The following is a 15,614-nucleotide window of genomic DNA, read 5'->3' as shown; positions in this document are numbered from 1 at the left end:
TTTGTCGAAGATATTTTATAAAACAACAAAACAAACACTCTGAAAATGTAGAATTAAATAGAGCTCATCTTTTGGTGCAGCTAGGAGTGTGTGTGTGTGTGTGTGTGCGTGTGTGAGTGTGTTTGTGTGAGTGCGTGTGTTAGTGTTAGTGTGTGTGTGTGTGTTAGTGTGTGTGAGTGCGTGTGTTAGTGTGTTAGTGTGTGTTTGTGTGTGTTAGTGTGTGTGTGTTAGTGTGTGTTTGTGTTAGTGTGTGTGAGTGCGTGTGTTAGTGTGTTTGTGTTAGTGTGTGTGTGTTAGTGTGTGTGTGTGTGTTAGTGTGTGAGTGTGTGTGTTAGTGTGTGTGAGTGTGTGTGTTAGTGTGTGTGAGTGCGTGTGTTAGTGTGTTTGTGTTAGTGTGTGTGTGTTAGTGTGTGTTAGTGTGTGTGTGTGTGTGAGTGCGTGTGTTAGTGTGTTTGTGTGTGTGTGTGTGTGTTAGTGTGTTTGTGTTAGTGTGTGTGTTAGTGTGTGTGTGTTAGTGTGTGTGTGTGTGTGGTGTGTGCGTGTGTTAGTGTGTGTGTGTTAGTGTGTGTGGTGTGTGTTAGTGTGTGTGTGTTAGTGTTAGTGTGTGTGAGTGCGTGTGTGAGTGTGTGTGTGTTAGTGTGTGTGAGTGTGTGTGTTAGTGTGTGAGTGCGTGTGTTAGTGTGTTAGTGTGTGAGTGCGTGTGTTAGTGTGTGTGTGAGTGTGTTAGTGTGTGTGTGAGTGTGTGTGTTAGTGTGTGTGTTAGTGTGTGTGTGTGTGTTAGTGTGTGTGAGTGTGTGTGTTAGTGTGTGTGTGTTAGTGTGTGTGTGTGTTAGTGTGTGTGTGTGTGTGTGTGTGTGTGTGTGTGTGTGTGTGTGTTAGTGTGTGTGTGTGTGTGAGTGTGTGTGTTAGTGTGTGTGTGTGTGTGTGTGTGTGTGTGTGTGTGTGTGTGTGTGTGTGTGTGTTGGTGTGTGTGTGTGTGTGTGTGTGTTGGTGTGTGTGTTAGTGTGTGTGTGTTGATGTGTGTGTGAGTGTGTGTGTTGGTGTGTGCGTGTATGAGTGTGTGGTTGTGTGTTTGTGTATGTGAGTGTGTGTGTTGAATCTCCAGCACCACGTTTCTCTCCTTAAAGCCAGACTTCCAGCACTGAGGGTCAAAGCGTTACTCCGGGTGCGATACTCCATCCCGCCACCAGGGGGCAGCACCGCGCCATGATGAGATTCACCACGGTGTGTTCCCGGCCGCAGTCACGTGACCCGGGTCGGCCTCCTGGTCTCGGACCAGCAGAGAGAAACCTCTCGAGACCGGATCACATAGGAACCCGGAAATAAAACACTTAAATAAGTGACATGTCCAGAAGATTTACGTTATTTGTTGACATTTTAGATTCAAGAGATGTTTACAAATCATGAATATTGATTGATTGTTGATTGTTGATTGATTATTTATTGATTGCTCAAGACGTTTCTAAAACAGTTAATAACTATTAAACGGTTACGTCATTTTGTTTTATTGATTTCTGAAAGTAAATTATTTCTTACGTTATGACTTTAAATATGCAAATGAGGCGTGAACTGATACGACCTGAGGAGAACTCTCCAGACTAAGTAGTCAAATATAATGACCCCGGAGACCTTTAGACCTGTAGACCTTCAGACCTTTAGACCTGTAGACCTTCAGCCCTTCAGACCTTCAGACCTTCAGCCCTTCAGACCTGTAGACCTGTAGACCTGTAGACCTGTAGACCTTCAGACCTTCAGACCTTCAGACCTTCAGACCACCCAAATGTGGAAACAGACCCACTGGTATTAACAGGGAGGAACCCTGTAGCCTACGTCATGCCCCCCCCCCCCCTCTTAGGTTTCAGTCAAATCCTTCAATGAGGTACTTGTCCACATAAATAGAGAGAGGAGAGAGAGAGGGAGAGAGAGAGGTAGAGAGGAGAGAAAGAGGTAGGTAGAGAGAGAGAGAGAGAGAGAGTCCTGTGGAGCCGTTTTTGAAATCCAAACACTGCAGACTTTGTGACATAAAGTTCAAAACAAACACGACCTGTTCACTCAGAGGTGTGTGTGTGTGTGTGTGTGTGTGTGTGTGTGTGTAATGGCCACGTTGCCAACAGGAGCTCAGTGTCGGCCTTCATGGAAACAGACGGTCTACATGACACACACACACACAGAGAGAGACACACACACAGAGACACACACAGAGAGAGAGATAAATAATAATTAAATGAGCGATTTGAGAGAAAAGAGTTAATGAGAAAGAAAGAGAAAAAAGAAAAGAAAAACATGTTGAGAGACGTTTGAACCACATCAGACATCCCTCTGTTTACCACGGGCGGGTCCACGGAGAGAGAGAGGGTGTGTGCGTGAGTGTGTGTGTGTGTGTGTGTGTACATTTGCATATTGGATTTGTTGAGACGGACGACGGAGAACATATTTGTATGAAAGTCCTCGAGTTTCATTTTGATTGTTGTCTGTGTGTGTGTCTGTGTATGTGTGTGTCCATGTGTGGGTGTCTGTCCATGTGTGTGTGTCTGTGTGTGTGTGTGTCTGTGTATGTGTGTGTCCATGTGTGTGTGTCTGTCCATGTGTGTGTGTCTGTCCGTGTGACTGTGTGTGTGTCTGTGTGTGTCTGTGTGTGTCCATGTGTGTGTGTGTCTGTCCATGTGTGTGTGTCTGTGTGTGTGACTGTGTGTGTGTCTGTGTGTGTCTGTGTATGTGTGTGTCCATGTGTGTGTCTGTCCATGTGTGTGTGTCTGTCCATGTGTGTGTGTCTGTCCATGTGTGTGTGACTGTGTGTGTGTCTGTCCGTGTGTGTCTGACCATGTGTGTGTGTCCATCTGTGTGTGTGTCTGTCCGTGTGTGTGTCTGTCCATGTGTGTGTGTCTGTGTGTCTGTGTGTGTGACTGTGTGTGTGTCTGTCCGTGTGTGTGTCTGTCCATGTGTGTGTCTGTGTGTGTGACTGTGTGTGTGTCTGTGTGTGTCTGTGTATGTGTGTGTCCATGTGTGTGTCTGTCCATGTGTGTGTGTCTGTCCATGTGTGTGTGTCTGTGTGTGTGACTGTGTGTGTCTGTGTGTGTGTCTGACCATGTGTGTGTGTCCATCTGTGTGTGTGTGTCTGTCCGTGTGTGTGTCTGTCCGTGTGTGACTGTGTGTGTGTGTCTGTGTGTGTGTCTGTCCGTGTGTGTGTCTGTCCATCTGTGTGTGTCTGTCCATGTGTGTGTGTCTGTCCGTGTGTGTGTCTGTCCATGTGTGTGTGTCTGTGTGTGTCTGTCCATGTGTGTGTGTCTGTGTGTGTCTGACCGTGTGTGTGTGTCTGTCCATCTGTGTGTGTCTGTCCATGTGTGTGTGTCTGTCCGCGTGGGTCTGACAGTGTGTGTGTCCGTGTGTGTGTCTGTCTGTGTGTGTCCGTGTGTGTGTGTAATCCGCATGTCAATGTATTATTTTTTTTGTTCGTTGACATATTAATAATATTAATGCGACGTCCTCCCCTCCTTCTGTTCTCACCTTTCAAAATAAAAGCGTCATATTCACAGCTGAGTATTTTGTATTTATTAAACACATAAATATTTTGATGAGCTCTAATGACTCTAATAACCGCCTCCTCTCCCGGCTCTAAAAACAGAATAAATGATAAATAAAACATGAAAGGTGTCTTTTATTCTGGAGGGATGATCTCTCCCCCTCGAGGCGACTGACAGGAGGCGGGACTTCCTGTTCTTACCTTTCTTCATCTTCTTCTGCAGTTTTATGGTGTCAGAGGATTTCTTCTTGATGTCCGCCCGGGCCTTCTTGTACTCTGAGCGGCAAGACAAAAGCAGTCAGCGGGGTGTGTGTGTGTGTGCGTGTGTGTGTGTGTGTGTGTGTGTGTGTGTACCTTTAGCGTGGTCCTTGTCCAGCTGACTCGCCACTTTCTTCCACTCCTCCATCTTGAGCTCCAGCGGCGTGACGAGGCCTTCAGAGAGAGCGCTGAGGACAGAGGAGGGTTACCAAAATAAAACGTCTCCAGAAAGATGATATCACTGTTTATTAAGCTGTGTGTGTGTGTGTCTGTGTGTGTCTGTATGTGTGTGACTGTTTGTGTGTGCGTCTGTGTCCCTGTTTGTGTGTGTGTAGATGATGTGTGTCTTTTTGTGTGTGCGTGTGTGTCTGTCTGTGTGTGTCTGTGTGCATGTGTGTCTGTGTGTGTGTGTGTGTGTGTCTCTCTGTGTCTGTGTGTGTGTGTGTGCATGTGTGTGTGTCTGTGTGTGTGTGTCTCTCTGTGTGTGTGTGTGTATGTCTGTGTTTGTGTATGTCTGTGTATGTGTGTCTGTGTGTGTGTGTATGTGTGTGTGTCGGTGTGTGTGTCTGTGTCTGTATGTGTGTCTCTCTGTGTATGTGCGTGTCTGTGTGTGTGTGTGTCTGCATGTGTGTGTGTGTGTGTGTGTGTGTGTGTGTGTCTCACGTCGTGAACAGTTTGAGTTTGGACTCGATGCTCCGGTGTCTCATACACATCCTGGTCAGCGCCGAGCCGATCTCCTTGGTGGCCCCTGCACAACAACAACAACAACAATCAAATGAGTTCCATTTTAAAAATAAAACCCAATCACGTGTCAAAATAAAAGCTCAACATTTGGAGCATTGGAATTACAGAATAAAGTGCAGTTTATGTGACATTTAAAACTAAACACCTAAATGTTGCTTCAGGAAGTTATTTAGGAGATTAAGATCTTATGAAACTGTGTATGTGTATGTGTGTGTGTGTGTGTGTGTGCGTGTGTAACAATTATGTAAGAAGGAGAATGCCTACTATCACAATCTGTCTCGTTAGTTTTATGTCACATCAGGTCTCACACACACACACACACACACACTGAGGGAATGATACATCATGTGTGCACACACACACACATAAACCAAACACATTGCATCATCTTTACACACACACACACACTTTTCGTGTCTGATTCTAAACATCTCAGGTTTTTTACGGCTCGTCATCAGAAACGTTTTAAAGCACCGGACTCTGGTTCAGATGAAATGTGATGACTCACTGCAGGTATTTGAATATCTAAATCTGAGACATACACACAAACACACATACAAAGACACACAAACACACACACATACAAAGAGAGACACAGAAGACAAGTTACGTAAAATTCAAATTTAAAGACAGAACAATTGCAGTGAAAAGATCCGATGGCTTCAAACAGCTGCAACACACACACACACACACACACACAAAGAGAGACACACATCATCTAGACACACACACACACAGGTTAAGGTGTGGCGCCCCTCCCGGTTGCAGCTGTGAGCTCAGAGAACATTAAGTGAAGCTAATGGAGGTGAAGGAGACGCTTCAAAGGCCGTGATGCAATGTGTGTGGGGGGGGGGAGATGGATAGAGAGAGATAGAGAGAGAGCGAGAGAGCGAGAAAGAGATCCCGTCTGATGTATTCCTTTTTTTATCTTTTCTAGCTTTAACTCATTAAATCTTCGCTTTAATTGCGTTGGTCATAATTATTGCTCCGAAAGGTCAAAGGTCAAAGCTGGAGCAGGAAGTCCCGCCCCCGCCGGGCTTTAGTTCCAACGCGTTGGAGCCGGGGGTCGAACCGCCGACCCTCCAGAACCAAGTACTCAGAATCCTGTGAAGTCATTTGGAGAGCGTGTGAACTAAACACGGCAACAGTGCGTGTGTGTGTGTCAGTGTGTGTGTGTGTGTATCAGTGTGTGTGTGTGTGTGTGTGTATCAGTGTGTGTGTGTGTGTGTATCAGTGTGTGTGTGTCCTCGCCAGGTGTTTTTTAAACACTTAAGGCGCCTCCTCTGTGTTCAGACACGTCGGACGGCGCTCGGAGAAAAAAATGCAACCCGACAAGACGGAGTCGTTGTCGTTTGTGCGCTCGCGACTCCGGAGGCTCCGTGACTACACAACACGTTCAGCGAAAAACAACAACAACAACATCCTCCTCCTCCTCCTCGTGAAGGAACAGAGGAGACGTGAAGGAACGGAGGAGACGTGAAGGAACGGAGGAGACGTGAAGGAACGGAGGAGACGTGAAGGAACCGAGGAGACGTGAAGGAACGGAGGAGACGTGAAGGAACGGAGGAGACGTGAAGGAACGGAGGAGCGTGAAGGAGCGGAGGAGGCGTGAAGGAGCGGAGGAGACGTGAAGGAACAGAGGAGACGTGAAGGAACAGAGGAGACGTGAAGGAACGGAGGAGACGTGAAGGAACGGAGGAGACGTGAAGGAACGGAGGAGACGTGAAGGAACGGAGGAGACGTGAAGGAACGGAGGAGACGTGAAGGAACAGAGGAGACGTGAAGGAACAGAGGAGACGTGAAGGAACAGAGGAGACGTGAAGGAACAGAGGAGACGTGAAGGAACAGAGGAGACGTGAAGGAACCGAGGAGACGTGAAGGAACCGAGGGCGTGAAGGAACCGAGGCGTGAAGGAGCGGAGGAGCGTGAAGGAACCGAGGAGGCGTGAAGGAGCGGAGGAGGCGTGAAGGAACCGAGGCGTGAAGGAACAGAGGAGCGTGAAGGAACCGAGGCGTGAAGGAACAGAGGAGGCGTGAAGGAACAGAGGAGGCGTGAAGGAGCGGAGGCGTGAAGGAACAGAGGCGTGAAGGAACGGAGGAGACGTGAAGGAACCGAGGAGACGTGAAGGAACAGAGGAGACGTGAAGGAACAGAGGAGACGTGAAGGAACCGAGGAGACGTGAAGGAACAGAGGAGACGTGAAGGAACAGAGGAGACGTGAAGGAACGGAGGAGACGTGAAGGAACGGAGGAGACGTGAAGGAACGGAGGAGACGTGAAGGAACGGAGGAGACGTGAAGGAACGGAGGAGACGTGAAGGAACAGAGGAGACGTGAAGGAACGGAGGAGACGTGAAGGAACCGAGGAGACGTGAAGGAACAGAGGAGACGTGAAGGCGGAGGAGACGTGAAGGAACAGAGGAGACGTGACGGAACGGAGGAGACGTGAAGGAACGGAGGAGACGTGAAGGAACAGAGGAGACGTGAAGGAACAGAGGAGACGTGAAGGAACAGAGGAGACGTGAAGGAACCGAGGAGACGTGAAGGAACGGAGGAGACGTGAAGGAACCGAGGAGACGTGAAGGAACAGAGGAGACATGAAGGAACAAGTCCACGGAGAGGAGTGGCCGTGAGTCTCCTCCCTCCTTAATACCAACTGTCAGCAGCCGCGTTGCATTGTGGGTAATGTAGGCACCGGGTCTCGACCGGTTCAGGGGAACGCGCAGAATAAAAAAAAAAGTGTACGATGTGTCCAGTTGTTGTTGTTGTTGTTTTTCTGCTCGTTTTAATTGCGTCATCCAACTGTCACGCCAACGCGTCGTCACGGCAACAAGGCGCACCGCCGTAGTTAACAAGCCGACGCTGTTGGAGGCGACAACTGGAGGTCGTATCCATTACACAGAGAGAGAGAGAGAGAGAGAGACACACACACAGAGTTAATGGAGCTAATTGGTTCCCTCATGATCTCACTTTTTATAATTGAAAAAAGAGACAAAGATCACACGGTAAGAAGGAAGGAACAGATCGGGGGGGGGCACTTAGATAACACACACACACTCAGGATGATTCTCCTCTCTTGGTGTGTTTGGCAGCTGAGAACAAGAACAAAAGTGTGTGTGTGTGTGTGTGTGTGTGTGTACCTCTGGTCCCGGTCGCCATGTCGGCCACCTTCTGAAAGGCGTCCAGGAAGGCTCCGGTCACCACGATGGTCGTCCTGAAACCAGACAGACAGACGGTGAAGAGACCTCCTCGTGACCTTTGACCCCCGACTGATCTCATCGGGTCCTGCAGCAACCGGCGAGTCACGTGACCGCCGTCCGCTCGCCGCGAACCAAAACAACACACACACACACACACACACACGCGGCCGACACACAAAATAAAACCTCTGCTTGGCTTTAGAAGCTTAAAAAGTGAGTCGTACGTTTTATTTTGAAGGACTGATGGAGACGCGTGATAGGCCGGCCGGGCGCCTCAAAGGCCAGAGTTAGGGAGTGATACTGGAGACCTTCTGACACACACAACCATCAATGGACCTATTGTCTGTGTGTGTGTCTACCTGTGCACACACACACAAACTAAAGAAGATCAGATGACACTTTAGTCAATAGTTTATGTCTGTGTGACCTCCGTGGAAAAACCTCTTCCATATTCACACACACACACATGTACACACAATGATGTACAAGAGAGAAAAAAACAAATTATCAAATAAACACCGTATGTGTTCAGGCATGTTTGATCTGCCGTCCCATGACTCCTCCTCCTCCGCCATTTGACAGTTATTAGACCGAGTGTGTGTGTGTGTGTGTCTCTGTGAGTGTGTGTGTCACCATCCTGCAGTAATGTATGTTATCAGGGCTCCAGACTGCGACCAAATGGTCGCATTTTGCGCCTAAAATTAGACACAGTGCGAGTAAAATTTTCATCAACTCGCGCATGCGCGACCAGTAAATTAGCAGATTTCTTTTTTTTGTTATTAAATATTGTTGTTGCTTACAAACTTGTTCTACACTTCAGCCCACTATAGTTAGCGATAATGCCTGAATGACTGGTTTGCTAACCGACATTAACTCCAGAAGAAGAAGAAAGGAGACGAAAACCGAAGAAGAAGGCTGGCCTGTGTGTGAGAGCGCACCGCAGCGGAGACACAACGAGGGCGAGGGCCGCAGAGTGAGAGGTCCACCGAGCGGCGTCCCCGTCCCCCGAGTTGAATCTCTGGGTCAACTCAGCCGACTCTCACATGTCTGAGCCCCTATAGACTGATGTTCACGGTAAACACATTGGATCGGGAGCGCGCGAGGATTTTGATAAAGTTAGCGGAAGGATTTAAGTGACAACATCCGGTTTTGCAAAGTTAGCGGAAAGAACCACGTGAAACAACATCCGTTTATAAAAATAAGATGTCGACAAATCATACACGAACATATAAAAGTAAACAATGAACTGATGTATCTTTATAGATCATTTCTGAGATTTAGCTTAAATTATGCTAACATTAAAACATTTTTACTGGACCAAGGAAGAGTTTATAAAAATAAGTCAGACTTTTGTATGTTAAGAAAAGTCCTGTAAATAGATTTCCCCAAGAGTTCCAGGAAATGAATAATGCAGACGTGTTCCATACATATCTGAAATCCCCTACAATAGCAATCAAACAATTTTAATGTATCAATTAGGACATTTTTCAAAGTAAAAGTCCTAAATGTTTAAAGAAATCGGTAATTTCTTTAATGTTTGAGTTGCTTTATATATGTATTTCCTCAGTTCTAGGCAATAATGCTACACAATAAATAGAATGCTTCAATCGACTCGGTGATCGGTATTATCGGTGATCGGCAGATACTGATTTCAGTGATCGGTGATCGGCACCAAAACCTGATCGGTGCATCTCTAATCATAACATCATCAAACCCTAGATGGTATTGAAAAGAGAACGTGCTGCATAGTAATATTTATTTTTGATTCCGTTTCCTCAAAGAAACTGCTTTCTATGAATGCATTCAATCAATGGGTGGGGGGTGGGGGGGGGTGAGAGTGTGCTCACCCGTGTGCGCGCATCACGGCAGAACTTCGATGTCGGCGCGCGCATCGCTCTGTCACGCGAGCCGAGAATTGTTGACGGGGGGGGGGGGGGGGTAGACGAAAATTACAGAGTGGCGGGTGGAGATTTTAACCTGTTATAATAGGAGGGGAAACACTGGAGTTGATAAGCGTGTCTTCTTGTCTGATCAATACACAACTGTGAGGTGCGTGAATGGACCGAGCGGCCAGCTGCTGATCACTCACTCAATAGCTCGACCTGCACGAACAGACGGTGCGCGCGTAGCGCGCCAACAATTTTTTTGGGGAGCACCGAAGACCCATTTTGACCCAGGAAAAACCCTGTGTGCGCCCCTAAATGTTCTGCTTGCGCCCCTAAAATTTTAAGTTAGGGGCCACTGTGCTCCTAGTAAAAAAAGTTAGTCTGGAGCCCTGGTTATTCAATTTTAGATTATTAAAGTAGTTTATGAGCAGTCTCAGCCCAATTTATTAGTGTGCATATATATATAAATAAATATAAACATACATATATATAAACATATATATATATATATAAATGAACATGTATATGAACATAAACAAAAATAGATATAAATATATATAAATAAATACACATATACACACACAATTACATACATGTATACACACTGTAATTTATAGTGGATATTTGCATAAAAACCACAAAATGTAAAATAAATCTATTTTTAATGGAATATTGGTAAAAGAAAAAGGGAAGTTTGAAGTTATAAGTTATCAGAAAGTTAAACAGGTCAGAATTTCCTCTCTCACATTTATTCTATAGGAAAACAAGTTTCCCACCAACAAGTTTACATCAGGACACATGAAGTTGTGTGTGTGTGTGTGTGTGTGTGTGTGTGTGTGTGTGTGTGTGTGCGTGTGTTTACCTGAGCTGGGACTGTAGCTTGGCTCCTTTGGTTATAAAGTCCTCCCACGTTGGATAACTGGCCTGAGCACAAAGAACAGGACCACATCAGACCAGCTCTTCAAAGAGCTTCAACACTAAAGAGTCCCGGACTCGGAGCCCGCGATCAAGTCTCTGACGGGGACTTCGCCCGTCCTTCCCCACGCCGTCCGGCGTGAAAAAGAAGACGAGGAAGTCAGATGTTATGTTGAATAAATGTAAATATGATCCACATATACTATATATTTTTTTAAAAAGTATTTGTGAGGCAGATTTCCAGGATTTGTCCTTTTCATGTCTGGAAAATTGTAATATTCACGTTCACAGGACTTCTGAACCCTGAAAAGAGCGTTATGATGTCATTGTGAGAGTAGTCATTTAGATACAGTTGAACATTCGTTACATTGTATCATATTCTTGTTGCTTTATTCTGATAAACGAATTAGAGATTGAATGGAAATCAAAGAAAGAGCAAGCAGGGGAGAAATAAAGCAGACGGAGAGAAAACAACGCATAAAGAAAAAAAAGGAGACAGAAACAGAGAGAGAGAGAAAGAAAGAGAGAGAGAGAGAAAAAGAGAGAGAGACAGAGAAAGAGAGAGAGAGAGAGAGACAGAGACAGAGACAGAGAAAGAGAGACAGAGAAAGAGAGACAGAGAGACAGAGAAAGAGAGACAGAGATGCAAAATCTGCCGCCAAGGGTTTGAAGGCGGCGTTGATCTCCTCGCGGTCACCGGTTCAGACGCTCGACCCGCCTCCACTTCCCCTCAGAGACCTCGCAGGTTTCCACGGCAACTGATTGATGACGTCATCTCAGGCCAGCTCTGAACCTCGAGTTACATCTGTGACCAACAACAGCCGCCGCCGGTTATTCAATCAAACTTTATTTATTTTTAAGCAGGGAAGCCCCGTTGGAACCGGACTCCCTCTCTTCTCCCCCCCCCCCCCCGAGTCCTGCTCCGTCTCCACCAGAGGGGATAATACCGGTTTAACCCCCACCGCCACGCCGTTAGCCTCTTAGCTCCACACCGCTAAAGCCGTTAGCTCCCCCCCCCCCAGCCAGGCATGTGAGCTGACAGATTTACTAGCGGCGGGGATTTAGCGCTGCACCGTGAACTACGTCAGGTGACCGGCTGAAGGCATCCGGGCTGACAGCCGATAACTGACAACCGAAAACCAAAAATGTCCCCATCTATCGCGACTAGGAAGGAACGCCAGGGCGACCGAGTCCAGCGGCTAAAGCATCGCAATATTTGTCCATTTTGTGTGTCGTATACGCACAAAATAAACATTAATTAAATCCACGATTCCAGGCGCAGGTTGAAGGACCTCCCCTTTAAGAAGGGCCGCCCCTTTAAGAAGGACCGCCCCTTTAAGACCACAGAAGACGACCAAAGAGCGCGTTCAGTTCACTTTGTTTTCCTCGTTGATCGTAAGTTTCCGTTTATTTTGAGCAATAATTTTTTTTAAATGGCCAACGACCTGAAATTTCATGTTGAAAAATTAATAAACCGGGAGACGACCACGCGCCGTGACCTTCAGGGAACAGTTGTTCTTGAACATAAAAGGTCTCTACAAAACAACCCGTCTCTCTCTCCTCGGGTTCTCCTCGGTTCGCCCTCGCCCCCCCCCCCGCCTCAGTCCCCCCCCCCCTCGGTTCCCACCGCCACTTCTCGCCTAAACCTTAAATTCTGTCGAGGTTTGTTGTGACAGTCAGGAATGTCACAGTGTGCCGCAGACCAAATATTCCAGCGGCGGTTTTCAGAGCTGGAGGCGGCGGCCGGGGGGGGGGGGGGGGATCTGGGTCCGCTGAAAGCCTGATGCCGAGAGCTTTCAGAGCAGTCGTGGCTAAATCAGGGTCCTGGGGCCCCGCGGGGTCAGCGGCTGCGTCCAGCGGGTCCTGAGGCAGCTGCCGAGCCGACAGCTGCCGAGACGCGAGGAGAACAGGTGACGACGCTCGTCATGAATAGATGATCTTTGATTTGGTTTTCTGGGTTTTTTCACGGTGGAAAATGTCAAAAGTAAAGGCGTCCGCGAGTCAGAATATTCAGTCGGCTCTTATAGATATCTATAAATACACACATATCCATATATATATAAATTAACTTATTTTTATTTCTTATACACAAACATGATTCTGGGTCTTAAATTATCGACTTGTCGTCAAAAGTAAATACGTTCCTGTATTTGAGTCCTAAAAGACCAAAACTACATCTTAAAGTTGATTAATTTACCAACAACCATCAAAAAGAGAAAGAAAAACATGCAGCGAGTTGGAAGTGGAATACGTTGGTAACAATATGGAGAAGAAAAACAACAAGAAGAAGATCAAGTAGAACAAAAAGTAGAACAGAAAGGAGAAGAAGAAAAAGAAGGAGAACAAGAACAACAACAACAAGAAGTTCAAGGACAACAAGACTGACCCCGACCCTGTGACCCCAACGCGGTGACCCCGACATTTAAATGAACGACCCTAAAATACAAGCAGAACATGTAGGACAGTTTGTGACGCCTGGGCCAATCAGAACAGCCCGTTGACGGCGTCGGTTGTTCCTGCGTTTTATTGGCCGACGAGTGAGCGACGGATGAACACGTGACGGTGTCTTCACGCCGTTAAAGTATTTAAAATAGTGACGATCAAGCAAACGGGCTGAATCACGACAGGAAACCGCAAGAAGTTACCGGTTACCGGGTAGAAAAAGGTTCCGATGACACGAAACCGCTGAGGGGCGACGATTGACGCTCGATGAGTCGAGTATCCGGTTACGGACAATCGAGGCAAACCGATACCGCCGTGGAGCGCAACCCGAGCCGCGTTGCCTACTTTGTTTCCATACGTGTCGGGATGAGCCCTAAAGGAAGCAGGGAAGGAGCCAAGGAGCTTTGGTTTCCTCGTCAATAAGTTTATTGTTCCGCGTCCGTGGTTTGAAAAGCTCGGGAAAGTTTTTGCTCCACGACATAAATCGATAATAAAATTATTACCCACTCTTTTGAATTTGGGAAGTTTTTTAGTGTTGCTATAAGAAAGTGGGCGTCGCCGCGGCGACATCATCCGACGTGAACGAATCGAGTTTGGCGCATTTTGGCCGATCGCCATCTTGGATTTCGGACTGCAGATTATCCTGCTGAACAAAACGTTTCCGTGTCATGAAATCTTTTTCCACCGAGTCTTTTTTTTCTCTCCAGTAATCCAAAGGGAGGGAAAAATAAATGTTAAAAAAAACAATGAATCACGCCGGCTTGTTGTCAAGGAAACGGGCGCGATGCCAACTGTCGGCCTGGAAAAATCCAGCGTTCCCCAGAGCGCCCGATGGAGGGACTGTCGTTTCTCTAAAAGTGCTTCAGTGATGACGTAGATGAGTGTGTGTGTGTGTGTGTGTGTGTGTGTGTATGTATGCGTGTGTTCACTGCAGCTTTCTGTCTCACCTTTGCTGCCACTCATGCAGCTGGCTGCCAAGTAGCTGCTGCTTCTGTGTGTGTAGGTGTATGTGTATGTGTATGTGTGTGCAGGTGTATGCATTTGTACGTGTGTATGTATGTGTGTATATGTTATGTATGCATATGCATGTGTGTGTGTGTATATATATGCATGTGTATATATATATATATGCATGTGTGTGTGTATATATATGCATGTGTATATATATATGCATGTGTGTGTGTGTATATATATGCATGTGTATATATATATGCATGTATTTGTATATGTATATGCATGTGTGTGTGTGTATATATATGCATGTGTATATATATATGCATGTGTGTGTGTATATATATGCATGTGTGTATGTATATGTATGTGTGTGTATGTATGCGTGTACGTATATGCATGTATTTGTATATGCATGTGTGTGTGTGTGTGTCTCTACCCCAGCAGTGATTGAGGAAGACAAAAGGTTCCAGAAGGTTTAACCGGTTCTTCTTCATCATTTTCTCACCGTCCAATGAGAGTCGTCCACCGTGTGTTTGGACCCGTCTCATTGGCTGCAGGAGGAGCGCGGTGGCTTGTGAGTCACCTCAGCAAAGGAGAACAGAATGCGAAGGCGCAAAAATTCCTCAGAATAAACCGGTTTGAGAGGGAAACTTGACGATTACACGACACGGAGGATCAAAGTTACTCCTCCAGAGTCACGGGACACGGGTAGTTTCGTTTCTGCAAACTACGATGCACGAAAGAAAATGTTAAAATTACAAAAGCACGCGGGACATTTCTGCCGTTGGCGGGTGGAGGCGGCTCCAACAGCAGGTCGATGGTTTTGTTTGCGCTCCACTGGTTTGACTCATAGAGGGGGGTGTGTGTGTATGTGTGGGGGGGGGGGGGGGGGTAGACAGGTATAGGGTGTGTCAACATCAGGTTAATGGTTTGTTCGCTGTAGTCTCGGCCTCGTCTTTCATCTGTGGAACAATGAGGTTGTTATCGAGTGGAGATGAACTTTCTCTTCCTCTTTATCTCGCGTGTGCGTGACGGTGTAAACGGGAAGCGGGAAGCAGAGATATATATATATAAGAACTATATATATATAAATAATATATATATAAATAAATTGTATATGTTTATATATAAATCAATTATATTTATATGTATATAAATAAATAAATGAATTATATATATATATATAATACATTTAAAATATATATGCATATATATATATCAGGCATGAAAACGGGTCAGGGGTGAAAAAGGTGAGAAGGATAGGTGCGCAGGGGGGGGGTGCTGATGACCTCCACGAACATCGACGTATGATAATCTATAGGTCCTCCATTCTGACACCAAGTCAGTGATCGGGCCCTAAAATAATAGTAATACATATAAATTGTCATTGTGTATAATATGGTCATTCATGAACAAACTTCCTTTTTTTTGGCGTGAACAAGTCTTCAAGTCTTGTGCTCTGCTGAGCCACAAGTCTGTTCCTTCAGTCTGTTCCACGAGTCTGTTCCTCGAGTCTGTTCCTCGAGTCTGTTCCTCGAGTCTGTTCCTCGAGTCTGTTCCTTCAGTCTGTTCCTTCAGTCTGTTCCTTCAGTCTGTTCCTTCAGTCTGTTCCTTCAGTCTGTTCCTTGAGTCTGTTCCTTGAGTCTGTTCCTTGAGTCTGTTCCTTCAGTCTGTTTCATGAGTCTGTTTCATGAGTCT

The 15,614-nt window shown here is 46.3% G+C and overlaps 1 protein-coding gene across 5 annotated transcripts in view; it reads right to left on the bottom strand.

Moving 5' to 3' along the window:
* mtss1 (MTSS I-BAR domain containing 1) overlaps positions 1-15,614 on the bottom strand; it is a 36,208-nt gene that overhangs the window by 13,422 nt on the left and 7,172 nt on the right. For 4 of the 5 annotated variants that reach the window (XM_056436437.1, XM_056436436.1, XM_056436438.1 and 1 more), the window contains 5 exons: positions 10,468-10,529; positions 7,660-7,733; positions 4,442-4,526; positions 3,875-3,966; positions 3,722-3,796 (listed from right to left, as the gene is read on the bottom strand). In XM_056436437.1, the coding sequence (XP_056292412.1) occupies positions 3,722-3,796; positions 3,875-3,966; positions 4,442-4,526; positions 7,660-7,733; positions 10,468-10,529 (388 nt within the window). Of the gene's footprint in view, positions 1-3,721; positions 3,797-3,874; positions 3,967-4,441; positions 4,527-7,659; positions 7,734-10,467; positions 10,530-13,909; positions 13,929-15,614 lie in introns of those variants that run through there. The other variant, XM_056436441.1, reaches the window with a different exon arrangement.

Source organism: Pseudoliparis swirei, chromosome 18 (assembly GCF_029220125.1).
Source record: "Pseudoliparis swirei isolate HS2019 ecotype Mariana Trench chromosome 18, NWPU_hadal_v1, whole genome shotgun sequence".
NCBI lineage: Eukaryota > Metazoa > Chordata > Actinopteri > Perciformes > Liparidae > Pseudoliparis > Pseudoliparis swirei.
The sequence above is the reverse complement of the archived record's forward strand: the minus strand, read 5'-3'. Positions and strand labels throughout refer to the sequence as shown.